The 25,714-nt window shown below is 40.0% G+C and overlaps 1 protein-coding gene and 1 pseudogene across 7 annotated transcripts in view; one reads left to right on the top strand and one right to left on the bottom strand.

Moving 5' to 3' along the window:
* The window catches only part of RBPMS (RNA binding protein, mRNA processing factor), a 188,962-nt gene that overhangs the window by 66,710 nt on the left and 96,538 nt on the right, over positions 1 to 25,714 (bottom strand). For all 6 annotated transcript variants that reach the window (XR_002775219.1, XM_023517812.1, XM_012810030.2 and 3 more), the window contains exon 5: positions 3,225 to 3,375. Coding sequence is in view for 5 of the 6 variants with exons in the window: in XM_023517812.1 (XP_023373580.1) it covers positions 3,225 to 3,375 (151 nt within the window). In the remaining variant the exon portion in view is untranslated. The remainder of the gene's footprint in view (positions 1 to 3,224; positions 3,376 to 25,714) is intronic.
* Positions 7,342 to 13,595, top strand: LOC111727744 (annotated as a pseudogene). Its single transcript, XR_002775216.1, has 2 exons — positions 7,342 to 7,498; positions 11,583 to 13,595. The product of XR_002775216.1 is annotated as an RING finger protein 11 pseudogene (transcript).

Genomic DNA, 25,714 nt, shown 5'->3' with positions numbered 1-25,714 from the left:
TATAGAAATATATAATAAATTTGTATTTAATATATATTAATATATATTTATAATATAAATAAAATCACAGAACAGTCTTCCTCTAGCGATACCAGTGCTTTTCAGTCACTATCATATAAAACATTGATAAAAAATATTAATAACCCCCCCCCCCCGTGGCCTACAATAGAGAAGCCTTCAGGGCCTTTCCAATCCCCAAATTCTGTCTCCATCATAGTCCACACTGTCTAGGTGGTTAAACTGACAACCCTGAGCACCAATTACGGGTTACGCAACTGGATTTACCAGTGTAGCCCCACCACGGTATTCATGGTCTGCAGTGTGTTACGAGGAAAGCAATAACTCTGTGTATGTGAAGGAAGTTCTCAGAGGGAATGAGAATAGATGATAAAGGTGACCTGAGTCATAGTGGAGTTGGTGTCATTACGGCCCTTGTATCATAAAAAAGAGCTATATTAAGAGAAATCATGCTAAGTATTACTTTCTCAAGAATATGCTGCTGGCTGCTTGGATTTGAAGTGCAGTGTCACAAACAAATTATTCTCATAGCTTACTATAACCTGGAACTCCTGGGCTTGAGCAATCCTCTTGTCTCAGAGTCCAAGGAGTTGGGACGCCAGGCCCACGCCACCGTATCTTGACTAATTTTGTTTTTATTACAGAGATGAGGTGTCACCAAGTTGCCTAGGTTGGTCTTAACCTCTTGGTTTTAAGTAATCCTTCTGCTTTAACCTCCCAAAACACTGAGATTGCAGGCACAAGCCACCATGCTTGGCAGATTTTTATTTTTTATTGTTCTTAGAATATAAAAGTATAAGTTTATTTTATATTAGAGAAAGGAAAGGAGCGGGAAAGATGGGAAGGAGAGAAGAGAGCAGGGAGTTGGGTGGGGGGAGAGAAAAGGAACGAGAGAATGGTGTGGAGTCACAAAGGAAGAAAGAAGAACGCCAGCTGATTTGTGTATCTTTTTTTGCTTCAAGTTTGTTTTGCTGTGAGCAGCCAGGCAAGTTTTGGCTGTGCCATGGAAGCCATCTGGCCACTTCTGAGCTATTCAGTACACAAGGAAGGGAGATGAGCAAAGCTGGCCAGAGAAGAGCCCTAAGCTCTACTTCTACACTCTCCTGTCAATTCAGGGGCTTGTGAATGCCAAGTTCGCTCATTTCCGTTGTTTTTGTACATCACAGTGTGTATGTATCACCTCCCTGGCTACCTACTTCAAAGAGCTGGTATAACAGATTCAGAAAAAGTTGTGGTCCTAAAAAGCAAAGCGTTTGGCAAAGAACTGAAAGGATAAAGTTAAGAATCACTAGCATTATACTTCCCTCTGAATTAATCATTTCAAAGCACTCTGAGACTCGAGGGTGGCAAATTCACTAAAAAAAAGCAGACTTACCTTCCTGAAATCAGGCATCCTAAAGTACTCTTTTCTGATGCCTTTACTGACAGAGAAGAAATCTCAGAAAGAAAGAGGGACACAAATGCTTGTATAATTGCACAAAGAGCCAAACTGAAATATCAATTTATCCACTATGATAAATATTTGTTAAAATATATACAAAGCATTAAGCTAGATGGTGTAAGGATGACGTAAGGTATGTCCTTATAAACTCCTGTATTACAAATGCACTATAAGCCAAAACTTCTGTTTAGATTCCCTTCCCAAACAAACAACAAGTTTCCCTAGAACATGGAACATCAAAATAATTATTTTCTATTATGACTTTCTGGCTTTTTAGAAATTTAATTTAGAATATGTTGGAGGAGAAACACTCATCTACAAGTTTCCAGCTTCCTCCTGAGCGACCGAGCCACAGAAGAACTGTGACTTCCACAGTATGCGATTGAATGTGACACGCACATGACCTCAAGTAACAAGGAGCCCACGTGTCCTTCAATTTAAAGAAGAAGAGTTGAAGTGTATTGTCAGGAAAAGCAGGGAGAACATCACAATCATGTGGTTTGGAAAGAAGATCAAAAACGGCAGGACAGAAGTATTCCAAGTAACTGCAAGCCACTTGGGCTTCCTTGAATGCCCTGCCATATTAAATCACATGTGGCTCTTCAATGAAAGGAAAAGTTAAGGCCTGTCTCATGCCTCACTTCTGCCACTGACTGAGCTTGAGAAAGAAAATTAATCAATGAAAGGCAGAAATTGTAGTCTGGACATAAAACAGAATAAGCTCATTAATGTTGGGTAAAAGATTTGTTATGCCAATTAGCCACTATCTTTACCCCCAAATTCCTTATAGCTTCACTGTTGTTAGTTTTTGACTGATTGTCCCAATATATACATTCTTTGTATGTGTTCACCTCTTCCCTAGAGTTAAAACTGTTCTCAAAAATACAACCAACTTTCTAAGACTGCTTCTTTCACTTTATTTTATTTATTTTGGAGACAGGGTCTCAAGCTGTGGCATCGCAGCTCACAGCAACCTCCAACTCTTGGGTTTAAGCCATCCTCTTGCCTTAGCCTCCCAAGCAGCTGAGACTACGGACGCCTGCCACAACGCCGGGCTATTTTTATTTTTTTGGTCGCAGCTGCTCAGCAGACCCAGGCGAGGTTTGAACCTGCCACCCTGGTGCCCTTGCCGACTGAGCTACAAGCACCGCCCTGCTTTTTTCACTTTCAATGTGCCATTTTTCCCAAGTCACAGAACCGATGTTCTTCAACAAATGGAGTAAAGTGAGTGCTAGCAACTGGCTCTTTTGCCAAGAACAGGGGAAAAAAGAAGGGTTTATACCCCAAGGCATGTAGGGGCACACAACAGTCAATACCACATCAAGGAAATCTATATAGCACAAGAGGTTCCAGGGTTGTTCAACACGTGGCCCACGGGCCACACGGTGATTATATGAGGACGTTTTTGCTTATTTGTGTAGCGGATATCATAGAGATTATGCATGGAACATTTTATTTGCTACCAGTTTTCATTAGAACTTGTACAGTTAATATGTGGCCCCAAACAATACTTCTTTCTTTAACATGGCACGGAGAAGCCAAAAGGTTGGACATCTTGGCTCAAGCTGAACTATCTTTTGGGACAGCCAGTCACCAATTTTGGAGTTGAGACAGCAAGAATATGCATCGTCTTCACAGAAATGGAAAATAAGAGTCAAGCAGCGCTATGTCCCATGGAATAATCTCATATGCAATGCATGAACAATTCCTGGTTTGTTTGCTTCCCCCTCTCTCCCCCCCCAAAATGAAAAGGAGATCAACTTACATGGCTCTCTGGCAATGAACTGAGGTACAGTGTTGGGCAGAGGAGTGCTGGGGTTTGGAGTCCCTACTAGTTTGTTCTTGGCCATCTTCGTGTTTGCCTTAGCAAACTCTAGTCGTAGTGTTTGCGGAATTTCAGGATCGAAGCGGATGCCCTTTGGAAATAAAGAACAAATGGAAGATGTTTTCATTTCCTTAGAGTCAAACCGGAATGGTGACAAAATAAACACACCACTGAACTGGCCTATCGGGGAGGAAAAAAGGTCACCAAGAGCTCTCATCCTCACCGCTTACATAGAATATACGAAAACCCACAACACAACATGTCAAGAAGTCGGGAAGATTTGGTTTACTTAATTTAGAAGTTTAGTTACATGAATTTTCAACCATCCCTCTTACTGCACAGAAAGTTCTCCAGCTCAAGTTTTAAAACTTACATCAGCAAATTCCCAGCACAGGTAAAAACGAGGATTAATGGTTATCAGTGAGAATAAAAGAATTAATGGGAAGACCCAGGTAATACTGAAGTGTGACACCTAATAATATCTCAAGAAGCCTGGACTCTGACTCTGATTTTAAGAAATGTAATTCTTCAATGCTTTTACTTATTTTTCTCCTTCCAGAACAGAAGACTTCAATGGAGAAAAGGATTCTGGTCCCTTTCTAACTGCAGAGCTTTATAAAATTAATATAGATACTCCATGTTAATCAGAAGACAGGAATTAAACTACTTTAAGATTCCAATATCTAACCAGTATCATTGGATTCCAGTTAGTTTATAATTTTATATAAAATATAAATGTCTTGATGTAGTCTTGGTTTTGATTATAGCTGGCTTACCAGTCACATGGAAAGGCAAAGGATTATCAGCCAAAGCAATAGTAATTTCAGTTACCTTTGACCTTATTTTTACAGTTTACCTAAAACAAACTACATCCAATAAAACAAATCGTGAATACCATGAAACATAAGATTAGGGCAAGACGAGACAAGTCTATTTTGGAAGCTTTCTTTTCAAGAATGCCCTCATTACTAAACATGGAAGAACCGTTATAATTATGACCAATGCCATAAATTATGGACCCCAACAATAGTGTCAAAAAAAAAAAAATTCCAAGCCTGGCACAGTGGCACACCTGTACTCCCAGCTACTCAAGAATACTCAGAAAGCTGAGGCTTGAGCCCAGGAATTTGAGACCAGCCTGGGCAACACAGCAAGAACTTGTCTCAAAAAATAAATAAATAATCCCAAAATAGTGCATGAATATGCATCCAAAAAAGACTTAGGTCCCATGTTTGTCTGTATGGTGTATTCTGAATGTCCACGTTGCATATGTGAGGACACCAGTGCCCTCTTTTCTTCTTAATTAGCTTGAAGAAACATAAGAGCAATTTCCACAAAAAGTAGGAAACTCTTGCTCAGTGCACCAGGATAAAATGAAGCTGAACTTCAAAAAGGCTCAGCTTCAAGGATGCAAAGAAAAGCCTGTGACTGGATGGCCTTAGGGAGGGACAATCAACTCCACAGCCCCCTGACCCAGAGAAGTCCTGGAGTGGGTGGAATGTGTGAGACTCGTTCATTCATTCTGAGAAGGGAAACCAACTGATAATAGCGAACAAGGCAGAGGAAGATTCCTCTCACAGACCTACCAACACAAAAGTGAAAAGGATGTCAGTTTTATAAAACATGACTGTCTTTAACTGGTCGTGTGTGTATATGTGTGTTTTGGAAAACCTAAATGTTATCTTGCCAAAAACATACGTAAGGAAAAAAACAAAGCTCCGTTCACAAGTAGCATTTTCTATCAGTTTCTACTTAACATTTCACCCTAACAAAGCTAAAAGAATAAATATTTCCAAATATGGACTGGAAGAGCTGTGGTCTTTTCTGGGATACAACCACAGTCCCTGGCCTGGCTGTCACTTAACGGTGTGCTGTGGAAGGGCTTGTACCACACACATAATGGTGTTGCTGGCACTTAAACCTGACCAACTTTTCTGGAAAGAAGCCACTTTGCTAAATCCGAGCTCACAATTTGAGTACCGTGGCCCAGGCCACTATAGGAAATGGGAGTAAAGTACCCTGGAACTCCAAGTAGTCCCCCTGTAGTTTCTGCATTCAGATGATGCGACTACACACCTGAACTCTATCCCTCAGCTCTCACACTGGTGTCCCACAATCAACCAAGGCTCCACAAGGAACTTGCCTCTTACACAACCTGGGCTGGTGGTTCAAGTCCTAAACGATGCTGAACTGAGTCTCCCCCACTCTGTCCTCCTCTTCATACCCCTCCTCCCCTTTGAGCTAAAATAACATCAACATCATGTTCCAAATCAAAGTTCCAGCATCCTTATTTTAAAAAAAAGAAAAAAAAGAAAAAAAGCTTAGAACTTAAAATGACCTAATTTGTTTGGCAGCTTATTCAGAGGCCAGAGGCTCAGAATTCAAGCCACATTCCTCCAGCGTCTTTAGCAGCAATGCCATATTTGGTAATCAATATCCTGCTCAGCTAAGTTTCTATCCATAGGGATTAGTCAAGCCAAAAACGGTTAAATGTTCAAGGAGGAGCAGGAGGAGGAGAGATGGGGGCAGGGGAAGGAGAACAGGGAAGTGAAGAAAAAGAAAAAGAAAAAGAGAGGAGAAAGATGAAAAAGAGGAAGAGAGAAGGAGACAGGAAACAAAATTCCTTGTGCTTTGAATTAAAGTCTAATAAGATTCTTCTCTGGCTACAGGAACTTCACATTAAATGTTGTCAGGACAAGGTACAGCCAAGTGGAAGAAGAAACCTGTACCTTTTAAAAAACCAACCTTTTCCTCTCTCTTGCTTATAATTCACCAAAAACTCTTTCTTCTCATTGCAAACAGAGAACCTTTCAACTTTTCCCTGTCAATGTAAATGGTATCCTATTTACATGGACCAGAAGGGACAATTTCTGAATTAACAGCATGCCAATTTGTGGATAAACAGTTACTGACAGCCCAGTCTGATGGCTAGAGCCTCAACCAACCCTGGTTCCACTGGGGCTAGAAGAGTGAAGGTGTCCAACCTTTTTCCCTCTGCCATACGTTGGGAGATGGAGAGTTGCCTCGGGCTACACAGGCAATCACTAAGGAAAGGTGATTACCAAGGGGGGAAAAAAAAAAGCCTGTGCTTACTTTCTGTGATACCCAACACAATAGTAAAACAAAAAAAGTTCACAAAATCAGCCTACAGGTTGGACACCTGATCTAGAGGATGAATTCTCTACCCAGGGCGAATTCTGGAAGATAAGAAGACACTGTCAACAAGTAATGTATCTATGTTAGTCCAGTATACTTAAAAGAGTCCAAGGCAGTTTCAGGTAAAGTAGAAGGTACATGGGGGGTTGGGGGGAGGCATCCCAAAGGAGGCGGTGGAAAAACAATTCACACAGTCCGGGAAAGGGATCAGCAAATTTCTATGTGACAGGATGCAGAAAGGGTGTGTGTATGATGGGGATAGCTGTACAAGCAGCCTGAGGTGAGCTCACAAAAGACCTTTTATGCCAGAGAGAGGACTCGGAAGGGTACGCATGGCTGAGACATTAAGTTTATAAAATGGGGGGAGTAAGCTGGTTGAGGTGGCGCACGCCAGTAATCCTAGCACTCTAGGAGGCCAAGGAGGATGGAATGTCTGAGCCCAGGTGTTCTGAGACTTGCCTGAGCAAAAGTGAGACCCCATCTCTCCAAAATAATAGAACTAGCTAGGCATCATGACAGGTAGGTAACTGTAAGCCCAGCTACTTGGGAGGGTGAGGCAAGAGAATCGCTTGAGCCCAAGATACTGAGATTGCTGTGAGCCACGCTGCCACTCTACCCAGGGCAACAGGGTAAGACACTGTCTCAAAGAGATAAAAACAAAGTAAATGCAATAAAATGGGGGAATAATATGATCAGATTTATGCTGTAGAGCTGTGATTCTAAAATGTTCGTGTGTATCAAAAGTAACCAATGGATTTGCTATAAACTGAGTGCTGGGCCCACCTCCACTGTTTGACTCGGTGAGTCTAGGATGGGACCTAATATTCTGCATTTGCTAACAAGTTCCCAGGTCATGCTGCCAGTGTAGGGACTACTTTTGAGAATCACAGAGGTAGCTAAGATGGACTTAATGAAGAGACTGGAACAGACCAGACACGAATCAATTAGAGCAGCCTGGGAAGAGAAGACAGAATACGGCGTCATTCTTTGGGAAGACCACCCAGGGGCCAATGTCTGCACAGAGTTCTGTGTCCTTGTTCCTCTGGCCACAGCTGACTGTTTGAGGGACAGATGCCGCTCTAAGTGACCAAACACGTTTTCTCTTCTGGGGATTTCACCTTTGAGTATTCAGAGAAAATGGAAGTAGATAGAGATGAGTCACCTTAAAAGCCTCTCACTAGAGAAAAGGTCTCCACACTCCTGTCCCTGAGTCCTCAGGGCACCCTGATGCCTGACAGAGTCTTATTTGGTTAAACAAAAAAAGAAAAAAGAAAAAACCAAACCAAACCAAACCAGAATAATGCTGTCAGCTAACAGCTATCCCAGTTTATCAGTCTTGGACAATGAATTCAGGGACAATGGAATCATCCATTTAGAGAAAAAACTGGAAAGAATGAGGCAGAGCTATACATATATACTGAGAAAGACATCCATGTCTAGATTAGGTTAAAAAAAAAAAAAAAAGATGCTCAACAGTGTTTGTTTAGTAGCGTGGACATAGACGGGAGAGAAGTCAGTTGCGGTCCAGAATTGTTCTCGAGACAACCAGCCTGTTTATAGCACTTAACAGTGGGAGCTGGGGGCAGATTTTTTTATCATTTGAATTTTTTTTCCCCCCCAGAGACACGAGCCTCAAGCTGTCACCTTGAGTAGAGTGCTGTAGTATCACAGCTTACAGCAACCTCCAACTCCTGGGCTCAAGCGATTCTCCTGCCTCCTCCTCCCAAGTAGCTGGGACTACAGGACCCGCCACAACGCCCAGCTACTTTTTTTGGTTGCAGCCATCATTGTTTGGTGGGCCCAGACTGGATTTGAACTCGCCAGCTCAGGTGTATGTGTCTGGGCTTAGCTGCTTGAGACACAGGCACCGAGCCATCATTTAAAATTTTTACAAATGTGTAATTTCTAAAATGCAACAGAGTTAACAAAATAATGAGGGAATGAGGTAGAATAAGAATGTTCCTATGGAGGGCTAGGAAGCAGAGTAGAGCCAACAGTAGATAGCCTGGCACACAGCTCTCAACCAGCTGTATTGGTGTTTTCTGTTTACTCTGTTTGAGACAGGGTCCACCCAGGCTGGAGATTAGTGACACAATCACAGCTTACTGCAGCCTCCAACTCCCGAGCTCAAGGGATCCACTTCCCTCAGCCTCCATTAACAGCTTGGATTACACATATGCTTCACCAGGCCTGGTTAGTTTTTAATTTTGTATAGAGACACACTCTCACTACACTGCCCGGGTTATCTTGAACTCCTGGCCTCCAGTCTTTATAGACAAACTGCAAATGTAATACAAAGAATTCCTGTACACTCCTCGTCCAGATCACCAGATGTTAGCATTTTACTATATCCGCATTCTCTTTCTCTCCCCCTCCCCTTATATACACATCCATACACACCATTTTTACCTTGTACTGATTATAAGGTACAAGCATGAATGTCCCTTTACATTATACCTTAGTTTGATTTCTTAAAAACAAAGACATCTCTTGTTTTCCTACTTGAGGATTTAATCCACAATCACACATAGCATTTACTTGTCATCTCTTTGAGTCTCCTTTAATCTAACAGAATTCTTCAGTCTTTATTTTCCGCAACCTTGCCATTTTCAGGGAGTACTATTTTTTAGAATGGCCCTCAACTTGGGTTTATCTACTTTTTTGTGTTTAGATTCAAGTTATACATTTTAGGCAGGAATATCAGAGATGAGATGTGTGTCCTGCCCAGTTCGTCACATCAGGAGGCATATGTCCTTTGTGTCCTGTTACGAGTGATATTAACTCTGATCACTTAACCAAATTTCTCTACCATAGGTTACTATGTTTACACATTTTAACTAAGGTCTTGTGGAAAGGGATTTTCAAATCTACTAGTTTTAACATCAATGTAATGATTCTTACCCTAAGGAATCATTGCTATCATGGTTGCCAGATGGTATCTTGGCAATCTCATTAATCATTCCTTTTATATACTGTATATGGGTTTTCTACTCGATGGAAAGAAAGCTTTTCCTTCTGTTCTGTTTGTTAATTATTCATTTACATCAGAACTGAATTTCACATTTATGTTATATTTTATTCTATGGATTACTATTATTTTCTGCATTCAAATTGTCCCAGAATTGTGTACACATGTGCTCTCACATTTATCTTTATTTCTCTACATCATTTAGATATATTTCAAATATATGTGGATATTTAAAATTCATTCTGCCATCTCCAATTCCAATCTGACACCACTGGGTTAATTCTAGCCTTCTCCTTTGCATATTCACATACCTTCCTGTGATGGTGAGAATCTTGGCTCTTTTTACCCATCATACATTTTGTTTGCTCAGTACAAGAATGTGCAGTAAGCAGTTTCAGAATTGCTAACCAATACCATTATAAAAACCAAACTTACTGACTCAGTATTTATAGTTTTTGTCATCAGCCTTAAGATGTATAACCGATATGCACATTCGATAATTAATCGGGTTGTTTTCCCCACTCCTCCTATCTTCAATGTAGTTGGGTCATCCATTTGAAATAGTTAGATTCATTTATTGCTTCTTGTATGTTTAATCTGGAGTCTTCCATTCTTGTCAAAGCAAGTAAAACTGTTTTACCATTTTAAGAGTTAATGTTGACTCACCAATCCATTTCTATTTACCATTCATGAATAATAAGTGTTATGAATATTGACTAAAAAGCTGAAGACAGACTTTTTTTTCTTGAGACAGAGTTTCGCTATGTCGTCCTCAGTAGAGTGTCATGGTATCACAGCTCACAGCAGCCCTAAACTCCTGGGGTTTAAGCGATCCTCTTGCCTCAGCCTCCCGAGTAGCTGAGACTACAGGCGCCCGCCACAGCACCCAGCTATTTTGTCATTGTTGTTTAGCAGGCCCGGGCCAAGTTCAAACCTGCCAATCCTAGTATGTGGCTGGTGCCCTAACCACTGAGCTATGGGCACAGAGCCAAGACACAGACTTTTAACTCTTCTTAAAAGTCTCCAGACATTTTTTTTTTTTTTAATAGAGACAGTTTCACTTTATTGCCCATGGTAGAGTGCCATGGCATCACACAGCTCACAGCAACCTCCAACTCCTGGGCTTAGGGGATTCTCTTGCCTCAGCCTCCTGAGTAGCTGGGACTACAGGCACCCGCCACAATGCCCGGCTATTTTTGTTGTTGTTTGTTGTTGTTGCAGTTTGGCCAGGGCTAGGCTTGAACTTGCCACCCTTGGTATATGGGGCTGGCGCCCTACTCACTGAGCCACAGGCACCACCCAAGTCTCCAGACTTTTAAGTCACTGGCTGTGACTTCCTGAGATACTGAACCTCTTGAGGGAAGCTCAAGTAATCAAAAGTTACTAACATTATTTATTGAATTTTTAAAAATTTATTATTTTTTTGAGACAGAATCTCACTTTGTCACCCTTGGTAGAGTGTCATGGTATCATAACTCATAGCAATCTCAAACTCTTGGGCTTAAGCAATTCTCTTACCTCAGCCTCCCACATAGCTGGGACTACAGACACCCACCACAACACCCACCTATTTTTAGAGATGGGTCTTGCTCTGGCTTAGACTGGTCTCGAACCTGTGAGCTCACACAATCCACCCACCTAGGCCTCCAAGAGTGCTAGGATTACAGGTGTGAGCTACTGTGCCCAGCCTAATTTTTAAATGAAATGTCAAAATTTTTTAAAAAAGAGGTTAAAGAAATGAAAATTGATATAATAAACACTGCTATAAGAGTCATGTCTGTTTAAATCCAGAACTGTAGGGAGGAAACATTCTTGAAGCTGAGTTGCACTCAATGCCTGGCCTTTTAGTGAATCCTGGGCATAGAAAGCCTTTGTAATAAATAATATGTAATGTTTCAACATGGGCAAATTCAAATTTTTATGAACATTTTCCCATCAGGACAAACCATAAGGAGGTACAAGCAGGATGCTACCCCTACAACTCACTGCACTGTCAATCATCCCTGCTGTCCTTTGGGAGACAGTCACAAGTCCTTTCCTTAAGAAATTTTCTCTCAGAATTTTCAGTTTCATACACAGCCTTTTTCTGATCTAGTGATCCACTGGATCTGAGGCATATGCACTGAACTAGATGAAACTGCTTTTTTCCCTGGTAGGATAAAAATATAAAGTAGCAACAGTTTCGGAGCAGACAGAACAGTGCACAGATCACACACTCCAGCCCCAGAAGATAGGGAACTGTCTGAAATCCCCCACCTCGGATGACATTTCTCTGCTTCAGGAGTATCAGTCTGATCAGCTAGCTTTGGCGAGGGGAAGAGCGGGATAAGGAGCCGCCACTGCCGCCATATCAGTAACAAGCGCCAGTTGCAGTCTATCATCCAACACCTACTCAGACTTGCCTAGCAACCCAGCTGACTGAAGAACAAATTAGGATAGCTCAAAGAACAGGCCTTATCCAGCATCTGCCGAAGGGAGTTGATGACCCTGGAAAAGATGGATCTGCAGTGTGTGATCTGTATGATGGACTTTGTTTATGGGGACCCAGTTCCATTTCTGTGGGCATACATGTCTATCACCTGGACTGTACAGATGACTGGTTGATGAGATCCTTCACGTGCCCCTCCTGCATGGAGCCAGGTGAACAGCACTGCTTTCATCCTATGAGACTAACTGAGCCAGGGTCCCTCGTCTGACTTCAAGTGAACCATCATTTTTGGGTGATTTTGATCTTTTGTCATTGAGCCCAAAGAACCAGGGATTAGGAATTAAGATCATGCATAGAAGTTTCCTAAAAATTCCTGGATGGCTACAGATTTTGGGGGGAAAGTATGCGTTATTTTAGAAACTTAGTGGGAAAAGTAGGATGGTATTTTTATGTAAAGCCTTGACCCAGTGTTTAAAAATATAATTATATTTAGATTTTGTTATTGCTCCAGTACATAGGAACTGTGTAAAGTGTTATAGCTGCGTATATATTTAAATTGCGTATGTCGAAGATTAGGAAAAGATAGTGGTTATTTTTCCTAAATGAAATAACTTTTTCTTCCCCCCATCCAAATTCTTTTCTGAAGTTGCTGGCATTTGGGTTGAGGTTTTATTAAAAGATACATTTTATAACACTGGCACACAAAAAAGTAGTTTTAAGCTTGTTTGCACAGTTCTTTTTTTCCATCGGAAATGGAATTCATTGCCTTGGGTCTTTTTAAATAGTGTACTATTATTGTTGGGGCTGGCTCTATGCTTGAAAACCAGTTTATTTATAACCTGTATAAGGGCTACATTCCGTTTGCAGTTAAGAAATGCAGAATTCGAAGCGATCTCTCAGCTTGTAAGCAAACTGAGATAGATGCACTATCCCTTTTCTATAAAAAATAAGTTAATGTGTCAAGAAATTCTAGTAAAGTGGAGTTTAAAGATTACCCTTTCCTATATGTGTTTAATTATTTTGGATGTTAATATGGTGATAATTGAAAGTCAAGGTAAATTTTAAATATTAAGAATTCTGATTTATCGAGCTTGAATTATGCCACCATGTTTATGTAAAAAACGAAAGTGGCACCATGGTGAAACTTAAGGAAGTAACTTCCCAGTTCTAACAATTTTGGTTTTTTATCTTCCCTGTGACTTCCTTCCCTCTTGTCTTGACCACAGCAAAAGGATATTGCATATCTCGTTACTGTAGTGCTAAGGTTACAGCTTACTGACAAGACTAAGCGGTGAGAATAAAGATCAATGTGTTTCATGCTTTGCACACAAATGCAGAATTTGTATAACCACATGACTTCATAGTCATGATCTAAAAAAGAAGGAATTTCTCCTTTGTCCTTTTTTTCTTGCAGTTACTGTAAGAACACTTTAAATCTCTAAGCTTCTGACCTGTTTAGAGGTAGAGATGATTTAGCAAAGATGTAGTAGTAATGTTTCATCCATTTAGCATGTGTTTATTTTTCCTTACGTACTCAGTGGTGACTTGTTCAGGTCAGTAATATTACAGCTAAAAGCCATTCATTAGCAAAAGGAGAAGCAGTCTCATCCTAACAAAGAAATCACAAGTGTTTCTCCTCATTATTTTATATTGAGTTGGATACCTGACTCTAACCCTTTTCTACATGCAAAATTTAAGTATCCTGAGAGTTCATCATAATTGCATTGTGAAGGAATTTAGTATGTCATAGCGCTTTGTAAAGATTTGACACATTCAGGCTTGGCACCTGTGGCTCAAGTGGCCAAGGCGCCAGCCACATACACCTAAGGTGGTGGGTTTGAATCCAGCCCAGGCCTGCCAAACAACAATGACAGCTGCAACCAAAAAATAACCCAGCATTGTGGAGGGCGCCTGTGGTCCCAGCTACTTGGGAGGTGGAGACTCGCTTGAGCCCAGGAGCTGGAGATTGCTGTGAGCGGTTTGACACCATAGTACTCTACCCAGGGGGAAAGCTTGAGGCTGTTTCAAAAAAAAACAAAAAAGATTTGACATTCAACTGTATGTTGGTTAATTTCCTTATGAACCCATGATGGAAAGACTTCAAGATGAATTTAAAAGAAATTAGATTACCAGGTTCTGTTAAATTGTTACATGTATCTTGTTTAAATTTCTGTTTATTAATTTATATCTACCCAATTACATAAAGCAAATTTGGAGGGGAAAAAAAAAAGTAGCAACTGTTTCATAAGATCCAACCCAGTAAGCTGAAAGACTCTAGGTCTTCAATTGACTCTAGTCCCAAATGACTCTAGTAAGATTTTTGACTGCCCTTTCTCCATACCTAACTCCAAATGAAAACCCTCTTCAGCTTGAAGGAGCCTGGGGATCGTAAAACCCCAGTCCAGTCAGGGGTCTATGCTTAAGGGGAGAAATGATCTTTGCTGAAGTTATAAGGTTTTAACAACTCATCCTAATAGAGAATGTAAATCATTGTTACCAGAACTACACACGGTATACTAAGATCTAAATGTACAAAAATCCATTTTTCCTCTGTGACAATCTGATGGGCTCCTCCCTGGCCTTACAAATCTTCTAACCTTTATGACGTTATGATGAGGTCAATGAAACTCTCAAGCCAAGGTCAAATTTATCACCAATCCCTCTCTGACCTTGGAGTGTAATTAATCTCAGTACCTGGATCTTGCTTTACTAAACATTTCCCTTTTTCCACACCACCCTCCTTATCTTGGTTTCTGGTTGTAAAATCCAGATCCTGAGGTTTGGAGCATGGATGTGCCTCTTCAGGTTTTCCCAGGTACAGACCCCACAGTAAATACCCAGGGCTGTTTCATAATCTGCTGTTAGATCCTTTTAAGATTTGAAGTTCTATCAGGTGGTAGCTGAACTACCTGGTAACCACTGCAGGTCTTTTTATCAACTCAAGGAAGCCAAATTCTAACTTTTTGTCTTTCTCTTTGTGGAGGTAGCAATGCTTATCCTGCAAACCCTAAGACATCAGATGGTATAGTGGGGCTGGGATATGGTGTAGCAAAGTAATTTCCTTTCAAATTATCAAGAATTACCGAGCACTTCAAAGCACTTTTTCTAGAATGAGTTTATGAGCTTGATTGTCAGATCTCATATGATGACAGCTTTGATGGCCATTACAGAACAACGTGACTAGAGTGCTATTCAGCACTGAGGTATGTAGCATTTTTTTCTAGGATCACAGTTGTAAACTTAATTGTTCAACCTTGTATATGCTCTGCTGAGGTGTGGGGGGTTCCCAAGGCATTTATATTTGAATTCACTGAGATCATGATTTGGTTGGGCTTTAGTAAAGAACTATTTGGATTTCTTAGCGATATCTTGCCTTCTTCCACAATAAACTCAGTGCTCCAACAAGCAGTTACCTCCCCTACAGTTGTCCAGGACAGGGCAATAAATCACTTAATAGAATGATTCCTATTCCCTATTCTTGTGCATGTTGCACTCAAAAATTTCTAGTCATAACAGTATATGGGAAAGACGGGGACAAGATATTCACAGGCTGGAGGCAGCTTCATTATTCTAATGTACTCAAAAGATTACTTTTTAATACCACAAAAATGGATCTGAGTCCTTTCTTGCTAAGTTGCTAAATGTCGAAGTCTATTTTATTTACAACTTAACTTTCTATTTAACCTATACTTAATACTGATTTAACTGGAAATTCAACGTTCTTATTTTAAAAGCTGCTAGAATATCACATGCTATTTTAGATATTTTTAATAGCTTTGAGGTATAATTCAAAGACTGTAACATTCACCCTTTAACAAGTCAGTAATTTTTAGCATAAATACAGAATACAACCCTCACCACTCTGTCTTTCGAATCTCTTCATCACCGTACAGAGACGCTCTGTATCCATTAGCAGTCATTCCCCAATTCTCCCTCTTCTCCTCCAAGCCCCGTACCCAACCATTAAACTACTTACAGTCTCTATTAATTTCCTTATGTATTCTGGAAGTTCACATCAATGGAATCATACATGTGGCCTTTTGTTATTGCTTCTTTTACCTAGAATACGGTTTTCATGGTTCATGCACGACGTAGCACGCAGCAGTTAACTCTTTATTGCTGAATAATATTCCAGTGTATGGACACAGCACATTTTATTTATCCTTTCATCAGCTGAAGGGCACTGGGATGTTTCATCTTTCTGGCTGGAATGAAACTTGTGTTTTTATGTGAACATGTTTTCAATTCTCTAAGGGTACAAGTGCTGGATCATGTTAGCTATGACAACTTTTCTGAAGAACTGCCAAACTTTTTAAAAGCAGATACACTATTTCAATCCTCTACCAATATATGCAACCTAATTTTTTTCTGTACTTGCCAGACACTTGTTATTGTCTGCCCTTTTTAAATTAGCCACTCTAGTGTGAAGTCACATCTCACTGTGGTTTTGATGTGCTTTTTCTCTATGCTACTATATTTTAAGACACGTTCTAAAGAGGGGTAAGAATAAAATTCCTCTATTTTCAAACAGCATTTTGGAAACAAGGAAAGGAAATAATATCCTAGAGACCACCAATCTTTTAAAAGCATAAAAGAAAATGAAATCAAAAGAACTGACTTTTTTGCCTTTTATAAGTAAAAAAAATTTAGAAACAAACTGTTTTCTGAAAATTACTGACAGGCATGTCACATCTATCAGAAACTAGGAGGTAAATATAAATTTTTAGAGATACTCAGAGGTCTCACAGGGACCAAAATATTTACAGTATTGAGTATTTTCAGCTTTCTCTTCTACAGGCAACATAAAACACACAGATTATAAATAGACGCTAGGCCGGGTATATGCAAAAGTTTCCCAGGGAGTAGGTAAACATAATTGTTACATTCAGTTGGATAGTGGGTCAAATACAGATCATCCATATCTGGGCAATCTATTAGAATGGAGTGCACAGGACACACTCAGAGACAACAGTGTGTAGGTTAAGTTAAAAATGAACGAGTAGATATTTCCTACCATTTATTAACATATCATTATGTCATAAGAGACAACTTGTAGAGCCCAAACATTTTTAGAAGACAAAATTATCTATGACTTAAAATCTCAAGAGGTGGAAGCCAGTAGAGAACTGGGTTAGGTTCTCTGATCCTAAGGAGTAGTGTTAGCTACATAAAGCACAATCCACAGAATTTTAGTACTTTTTATATTGAACTAACTTAGTAGTTCTTAACTATGTACTGTCCATTGCCCCTTACCCCCCTTCCTTATGGTTATCTGGAAATGTGTGAAAATGCTCTGAAGCTATTGTGAGACTGGGAGCCATACTGGCATTCAGGGGGGCAGGAGGCAAGGACAGTAAGTTCTACAAGGAACAGCACAGTCCATACAATAGAACTGTCTCATCCAAAACGGCAACAGCCTCCCCAACACAGGTGGAAAAATTAAGATCCAGAAAAATAAATTAATCTCCTTAAACTTCTAGTATACTATTGGTAGAACCTATAATAGAAATCAATTTTCTAATTCTCAATTGGGCATGCGTGTATGAGGACATTACAGTTATGTGGGGTTTTTTATTTTACAAAGACCACATTGTTCTCAGATAATAATAGAGGTGGTTGTTCAGTTTCCATTGAGCTGAAACTTAGGTAGATGTGCGTTCCAACAGAGAATGAACAAGTGAGGGAAAGAATCCCTCAGATGTAAACCGTATTTCATACTTTTCCTAAATAAGGGCATTGCTTGCAGAAACATCAGGACTGTTAATACAACAGCCTGTGCTGCTGGGTCATTGCCCATTGAGAAAATGTATCAGACCAATTACATCTTGTTTTTTTTCTTAATCCAACTACCCTCCAAGTGCTTGCCCTGGGTTTACCTTAGAACAATCTGATTTAATACTCATTGTCCTCCTTGCCTAAATCAGAGTCATCTGAAAGTATGTGTCCCCTTTCCATTGGCAAAATAGCTATCATACACTTCAAGAAAAAGACCCCCTTTCCAAGGGCTCTCTGTTTAATGAGGCCACAGTGCCATTCAGGCTAACACTAGACTATGAGTCCAGGTACAATTCCTTGCTCCACTGCTTAATTTAAGTTTCCAGGAAGCCTTAGTTTACTGGTTATCTTGTACCCTTTTTACCTCTTGAATGAAAAAAAAAAAAATCTGCATAATTTTGTTTCTAAACTACATGTTCCATAAAACAAAATAAGATTTTATCCGCTTTAAAGTTTCCACAGGCTTATTATTTTCAAAACTGTGTTATTTCTCCTCAGAAAGTATCTGTAACAAGCTAAGTGTTGTAACAGAATCATCTTGGCTATGATAGAGAAGCCTAATTTCACCCCTCATTAACCACCCTACGTCTTGGTATTAAAAAATTTTAATAGTATTTCCTAGTGACTAGGCCACTTCCTAAAATAACATATTCTTGGTTTTGCTTTTATATTTGTGAATGGACCATGGTACTGAAACTCCCACCACTAAGCAAAACTCCTAGGACAAAACCTACAAATTGACTAGGGTGGGGACCTCTCTGCCCCTACAGTGGAGAAAACCTCATTTCTGCACCCTGAACTCTGAAAGACTTAGAAAGGACCTAGGACAGCAATTCTCAACCTGTGGTTTGAGACCCTTTTTTCCATTTGTAACAACGCAGCAATTAGTAAGGTTGAGAACCACTGACCTAGGAGAGGACAGTCTTGATCAATCCTCTTCTGATTTGTAGATGCAGCAAGAAAACTAGTTCTCCCGGAGACAATCAGACGTAGTTAATTATAGCAACCAACCATCATAAAACAGAGACATCCCAACTCAAGGTCACAACCAATTTTGGGAACCTCCCATACAAATAAGAGGATTAAATTATGAGAATCAGGAGGGTAGGCTTTGGAGCCTGACTGTCTAGATTCAAACACCGCTCCCCTGGTTGGCCTTGGATAGGTGGTTTGCCCTTTCTGTACCTGTTTCCTCAGCTATAAACTGGGAAAGAAAACCGTCCCTATCTCACAGAGCTCACTGTAAAGATTAAATGAGTTCCTGGCCTGGCATGTGATTAACGACCACTAATCCCTGTGGCCCAGTGCTCAGCCCTTTGGAGCTACTCTTCCAAACATGAACCGACAGGGTTTCTTCTCCTTTTGCCTTTTTGGAGAGATGCTGTGCAGTCTCAGAGAATTCTTTTATACCATCTGTTTTCATTTTCCCCACAGGAAGTTAATAGGTGTCCTGCTCCTCTCGCCCTATTTCTGTTCATTCACACAGTCTGAGTAGCTCTTAGGGGCCTTGCTAACTGCAGGTAACTTGTAGGAGAATTAGGCAGACAGACATCTGGATCTCCATCTGACTTGACCATCCACCCTCAGGTAAATTAATTTCTTTTCCACTAACATACACTTACTTTTTGTGTTAGCCAGCCACCCCTATGCTCTAGGAGAAATCTGCTTTGTATAGGATGACTATAAAGTCATGACAGGGCCTTTGAAGAAGCTATAAACTCCATCTTTAACATGTCAATGGAATCAGAGTCAAGCAGAGTTTATTTTGTAAAAGGTTGAGAAGGCATGATTGTTTGAACTTTTGCTACTACGTTCTGAAACTATGCGGAAAAAAATTGACTGAAACGGCCTGGGCCTTGACAATGATAGGAAGGGGCTGTCTGCAAGCCAAACGTGGTCAGGTACCATTAAAGCAATATTTTGCAGTGAGGCTTTGAAATAGAGGATATTACATGGGAAGAAACATAGGCCAGATTGCAGATGGTACTCTTTTACTCAGGAATCTAGACGGTACCACTTTCACACTGAGAACAGAGGTCAAGTGCACCAGTAGGGATACAGGCAATTCTCAGAAACCTTAATGCACAAATACCAAATGTAGCTGGTGTCACAGCAGGCCATTTCATTGTACAGTCCTCCCGGCTTCCTCTTGTGGCTCTTTGTTAAGATAAAGAACACACCCATAATCATCCTCTCTTCTCTGCCATGAAGGCCTTTTACTCCTGCTAAGGCACTCAAGAAGAAAGCTCACAAGGGAGCAGCTCCTAGGCGACAGTGTTCAATTTAGTCAAGTTTTTGACTCTGAGAGGGTCTTGTGATTTAAGGCAAACCTACCAGCTTTTTTTGTTTTACAAATAAACTTTTAATGGCTCACATCTGCTTAATTTTGGCCAAGACATGGCAGTCTGAAGTCTGTCACTCTTCTGAACACCAGAGAAACCTCAGAATGTTTAAGACTCCCTTCACTTATTTCAGAAATCAATAGAAGATCTACATCAACCAAGCACATCCTTGTACCTAACCAAAGCTTTAAGGTGTCACTTCAAAAATTTTATTAAGAGATTATCCCTGGTAGTCTAGGAGTTAGGAAAAAAAAAATTCAGAAATTAGTAATAGCCTGAAGAAAGGTAGGGTAGAAAACACACTTTGTGAATGTAACCATGTAAATTTCTAGGTAAGTGGTTCATTTCGCTAAAGCTCAGATCAGGGGCTTAATGAGTATGATACCAAGAAAAAAAAAAAAAAAAAAAAAAAAGAAATCACATCCCTATTCTCAGTCGTATTACTAAACCAGGCCAATCTAGAAAATACACACCTTTGGTGACATAGTAAATTTGATGAAAAAGCAAAGGTTGTCTATGTGCAAATCCATTATCAATTACAACTGAAAAGAAATAGCTCCCTTTTTCTAATGGCAGCAAATTGAGAGCATAATTTTCATTCATAGATGCTTATGCAAAGTACAAAACCCGTGATTATACTAGGAAGGAATGCGTTGACTAATAGTCACTGCTTTCATATCCTGTTAGATGACCACAAGGTCTTTTAAAAACAAGGCTTTTTATTTAAGTTAAAAGGCTTACAGGTATTAAGAGTAGTGTTCCAAGGATGTTGTATGCTCTTTAAGCAAAAGACTATTTACATATAATTACACATGAATCTTCTAATTGAAAAGGAGATCAACCTGCTTTTGCATCCAACATGCATTAAGCACAAACCAGGTAAAATAAGACAATGGACTTGTGTTGTATGAAAGTGCTTTATGAACTCAATGAATGATCAAAACTGTATAATACAGAGTCTCAGAATTATAAAAACCAAGTGTATCTGTGTTTATGTAAAAAAAGCATATAGAGAATAAGTCCTGCTTGCGAGGTAGGCAGATGAAGAGAATGCATTTAACAAGCTCTTCTTTTGGCTTCACCTTAAGCGCCTGTTGGGTCACTTGAGGACCCAACAGTTTAACTTTCTGAATATGCTTTAAGGATCATTCTGCAAGGTTTACTTTGAGCTTTTATTAGTGGCTGATGCAAAAGAAAAATAGAGGTGAAGGAAGGAGAGAAAAATAGGACTGACATAAACTCTACAACTGAAAAAAGACAGTTGCCTGAACTTTCCAGAACTATTTAAAAAAAGACTTCCATTTAAAGATCATATGTAGACCCTCATACGCCTCCAATTTCATTTTTATAGCCCTGTTTCTGCTCTCCAGTTTTTTAGCAATGAACCTCCCACCTCCATGTTGTGGGGGTCACCATAACATAAGGAACTGTATTAAAGGGTCAGGGCATTAGGAAGGTTGAGAACCTCTGTATTGGATACTCTCACTGTGCATGCATAACCAAGTTTAGGTAATGTTAATAAAGTTAAATACAAAAATGCAGGGGGGAGACATGGATATTCTACTTACTGATTTCTCCCCCCAAAGACATCATTGTTTTGATCTAGTTATTGATGTTCAAGCTGCACAACCAGATAAAAATTATTATTATTATTTTTGAGACGGAGTTTCACTGTCGCCCTCGGTAGAGTGTTATGGCATCACAGCTCACAGCAACCTCAAACTCTTGGGGTTAAGAGATTCTCTTGCCTCAGCCTCCCATGTAGCTGGGACGACAGGCGCCTGCCACAATGCCCAGTTGTTTTTTTGTTGCATTTGTCATTGTTGTTTAGCAGGCCTGGGCAGGGTTTGAACCTGCCAGCCTCAGTGTATGTGGCTGGCGGCCTAACCACTGAGCTGTGGGTGCTGAGCCCAGATAAAAATTCTGTGGAAAGAAAAAGCTATATTATGCTTTAAAAATAAAAATTTCTGTAAGTCACTATGCTAACCATACCAACGATCATTTATCAGTCCTCAAAGCCACTTCTTATACTAACACTACTATAGGTAAGTCAATTCATGGGGGGGGGGGGGGTTGAGAGGGAGCATCTCTGATGAATACAGTAAAAATGTAGATGTAGGGAAACAGGGTGAGACTTCCTCCTTAAACTTATTTTTCGAAAACCTCTCACCTATGAATTCCAGCGTTTAAAATTTAGGCATAAGTTAGCTGAAGAGAAGGGAAACAGTCAAGTCCAAACTTTGGAAGTTCACCATAAAGTAATTCCTGTGCTACAGAGAGTCAGAACAGAGGGAGGCAAAGCACACTTCACCTCCAAGGGACATTAAATCAGGGCTGTCCCTCCATCTAATACATCCACCTACTAGTGATCTGACAAGGCTGCGGTGGAATTTCTCCCCTTCTGCAAAAAGGCTTGCCTAAACAATAGTCAGGAATCTCACTGGCTATTAGACAAAACAGATTACAGTGAATGAATCCAAGGGTCTTTGAAATAAAGATTCAACTGGATTTGAAATGGAGGAAGACAAGCACAATTAAAAGGAAGAATAAAAGGGACAAGAGGTCAAGGTACTTGCTTGACTTACAATATTTTATAGGCTTGAGAACGTTTTTTTAAGGTTTGAGAGTATTAAGAATAATATTGCAACTATGTTTCCCCAAAAAGCTCCAAGAAAGGACAGACCAGTCAACTTGCCATTATTTAACATTAGGTCACTAAATCTGAAATGTCTGATTTCCATTCAAAAGTGTGATAAAATCACAAAAGGGATTTTCCAAAAGCTGTTGAGAATTGAGTTGTTTTTCCTTGAAAGATGTGGTTAATTCAAAGTCTGGAAAAAGCAGATTTAGTTGGTATAGGTCTAGTGAACATGGAGGATGACAGAGTTTCCATATCCAACTTCTATAGCTTCCGCAGTATTATTTGTGTGACAAGCTTTCTTGCAAAAGGATGAGCCTGTCAACTAATGTCGGCTGCTTAATCGAAAAGCACCCTCATCATTTTGTCCAAATGGTTGCAGCAGACATCGACTAAAACCAACTGGCCAGATTTCATGAAGCTGTAGTGAATAATACCAGCGGTCGACAACCGAACAGACACCATTACCTTTTATGGATGAATATTCAGTTGTCAAAAAGAATCCATTCTTCCTCACACATAATTGATCTGGTGTAGAAATAGTTTGTCTTTACATCGTGACAACAAAGAAAGGCAACTTTTGAGATGAAGATCAAAGAGATATCATTTTCCTTTTCTTTCTTTCTTTTTTTTTTAAAGATTAAATTTCACCGTATCACCCCGGGAACAATGCTATGACATCATAGCTCGCAGCAACCTCAAACTCTTGGACTTAAGTGATCCTCTTGTCTCCTGAGTAGCGGGACCACAGGCGTGTACCACACAGATCTAGTTTTTGTTTCCTTTCCTGATATTTTTTTCTTTTTTGTAGCAGAGACGCTGCTCTCTCTCTCACTCCTCCCTCTCACTCAAGGAGGCCCACACCCCTTGGCTTCCAAGATCACAGGTGTGAGCCACTGTGCCCGGACAAGATGATGTCTCTTCTGGGGCTCATTTAATTTATGTGGAACCCATCTATTCAGCTTCCTTACCTTGCTAACTTATTTCAAATAGTCAAATATTGATGGGATAGTACCATCAAACCCTGCTGTTTATTAACACACAGGTTGAGATGGAATCATCTCTGCTGCAGCTTTCAGCTCATCATCATCTACCTTGGTCTCAGGGATGCCCACGTGGCGCCTTTTCTAGACTAAAATCACGAGAATGGAATTTCCCAAAGTATCTAGGTTCTCTGCATTCACTAGCCACATATCCTTCCCAAATACTTTGATAATTTAAGCTGCATTGTTTCTATGATTGAACTCATGTTAAAAAGTAACACAAATTTTTGACTTATCCATGGTCACACAAAAATTACTCAAAACAAAAAAAAAAACCAGAAAAACCCCCAAAAAAACCCTGAAAGATAATTGCAAGCCAACATGTGCAACTGGAAGAATGAGGATGTATCTGCACAATAAAAAGAGACGTGTCAAAGTGAAATTGCCAGATACCAACTGTTAAACTTGGTACTTAACTAAATTGAACATTACATACTTAATAACTTCTTATGACAACGATTAGAAGTACTCTGACCCAATGGAATTTGAGGTGCCACAGAGATTATTTTAAAACCAGTACATTGGATGCTGGGCACAGAAGCTCACACCTGTATTCCTAGCTCTCTGAGAAGCAAAAGAGGGTGGATCACTGACCTCGAGAGTTTGAGACCAGCCTAAACAAGAAGAACCCATCTCTGATAGGAAAAGAACACTTAACAAACAAAACCCCAACTAGCTGGGCATCGCAGCACAGGCCTGTAGCCCTAGCTACTCAAGAGGCTGAGGCAAGAGGACTGCTCAAGCCATGGCACTCTGGGGAGGAGTGGGGAGTGGAGAGTGGAGGGGGAAAAGGGAAGGAAGGAAGGAAGGACACAAACAAAACAAAACAAACAAAAAACCCTAGTACACTGGAAAGAAGGCTTAGGAATAAAAGCAAGTCCTTTAGAAAGGATAACATTCTTATTAATCAGCATTTTTACAAATCACTTGAGTGTCAGTGGCTTTAAAAAACAACCAATCTCATTTAATGTGATCTTGCCCTTTGAGGTAGGCATTATGAACACCATATTAAGGGGAGGAAAATTAAGGCTTGAAGAAAAGCTCCAAATCAGTCAAGTGGCAGAAGCTACATTTGAAGTAGATCAGCCTGAATTTGACAGCATCATGGCAAATGGTTATTCAGAAAACACGCTTTCCTTGTGTGTCTTAGCCTCAATTTAGAGACTTGGTATATTTTTACAGGTGCAATCTAATTTGTGTAAATATACACAAATATAAAACTTCCCTAACGTATCAAATACATTGTACTTTTTTGGGAGAGAGGGGAGACAGTCTCACTCTATTGCCCTGGGTAAAATGTTATGGCATCACCATAGCTCACAGCAACCTTAAACTCTTGGGCTTGAGCAATCCTTTTTCATCAGCCTCCTGAGTAGCTGGGACTACAGAGCTGCCCCCCACAATGCTCCACTATTTTTTTTTTTTAAAGAGACAGAGGTCTCCCTCTTGCTCAGGCTAATCTCTGAACTCCTGAGCTCATTCAATCTATTTACCTCAGAGTGTTAGAATTATAGGCATGAGCCACTGTGCCCAGCCACACTGTGCATTTTTAATATGAGTAATATTTAAAACTTTAAGGATAGTTCTAAGCACATCTACAGAATTTGGTGAACACTACTATAAAAGTTTTGTTAAAATCAACCTTCCTACTATAGTTGCCTAAGCCATCCCTAACTAAAAGCCTCCCCTTAGTTTTGTCACTCATTTATTTAGCATTCTAAGATGTATGGACTGCCATTTTATAACCTGGTTGGTTGCCTTTTTCATATAGGAGAAGCTATGGCTTTTCTGCCTTCTATTCAATGTTCTTTAAACATTACATTTGTCTTATAAGTGAAGACCAAAATTCTATGAGAAGTCATACTGATAATATTATTGTGTATGTGGCTAGTTTTTCTATTTTTAGTATAGATAGGGTCTCGCTCTGGCTCAGGCTGATCTCAAGCTCATGAGCTCCAGCAAACCACTTGCCGTGGCTTTCCAGAAAGCGAGGATTACAGGCATGAGCCGCCATGCCCAGCCTGGATTCTGTGTTTTATTCCTATTTTTAAAAGCATATATAGAAATAATACTTTTGTTT

Source organism: Otolemur garnettii, unplaced genomic scaffold (genome assembly GCF_000181295.1).
Source record: "Otolemur garnettii isolate 467f Iridium unplaced genomic scaffold, OtoGar3 scaffold00121, whole genome shotgun sequence".
In the NCBI taxonomy this organism is placed as follows: domain Eukaryota; kingdom Metazoa; phylum Chordata; class Mammalia; order Primates; family Galagidae; genus Otolemur; species Otolemur garnettii.
Note: the sequence above shows the minus strand (reverse complement) of the source record. Positions and strands in the feature narration are given on the sequence as shown.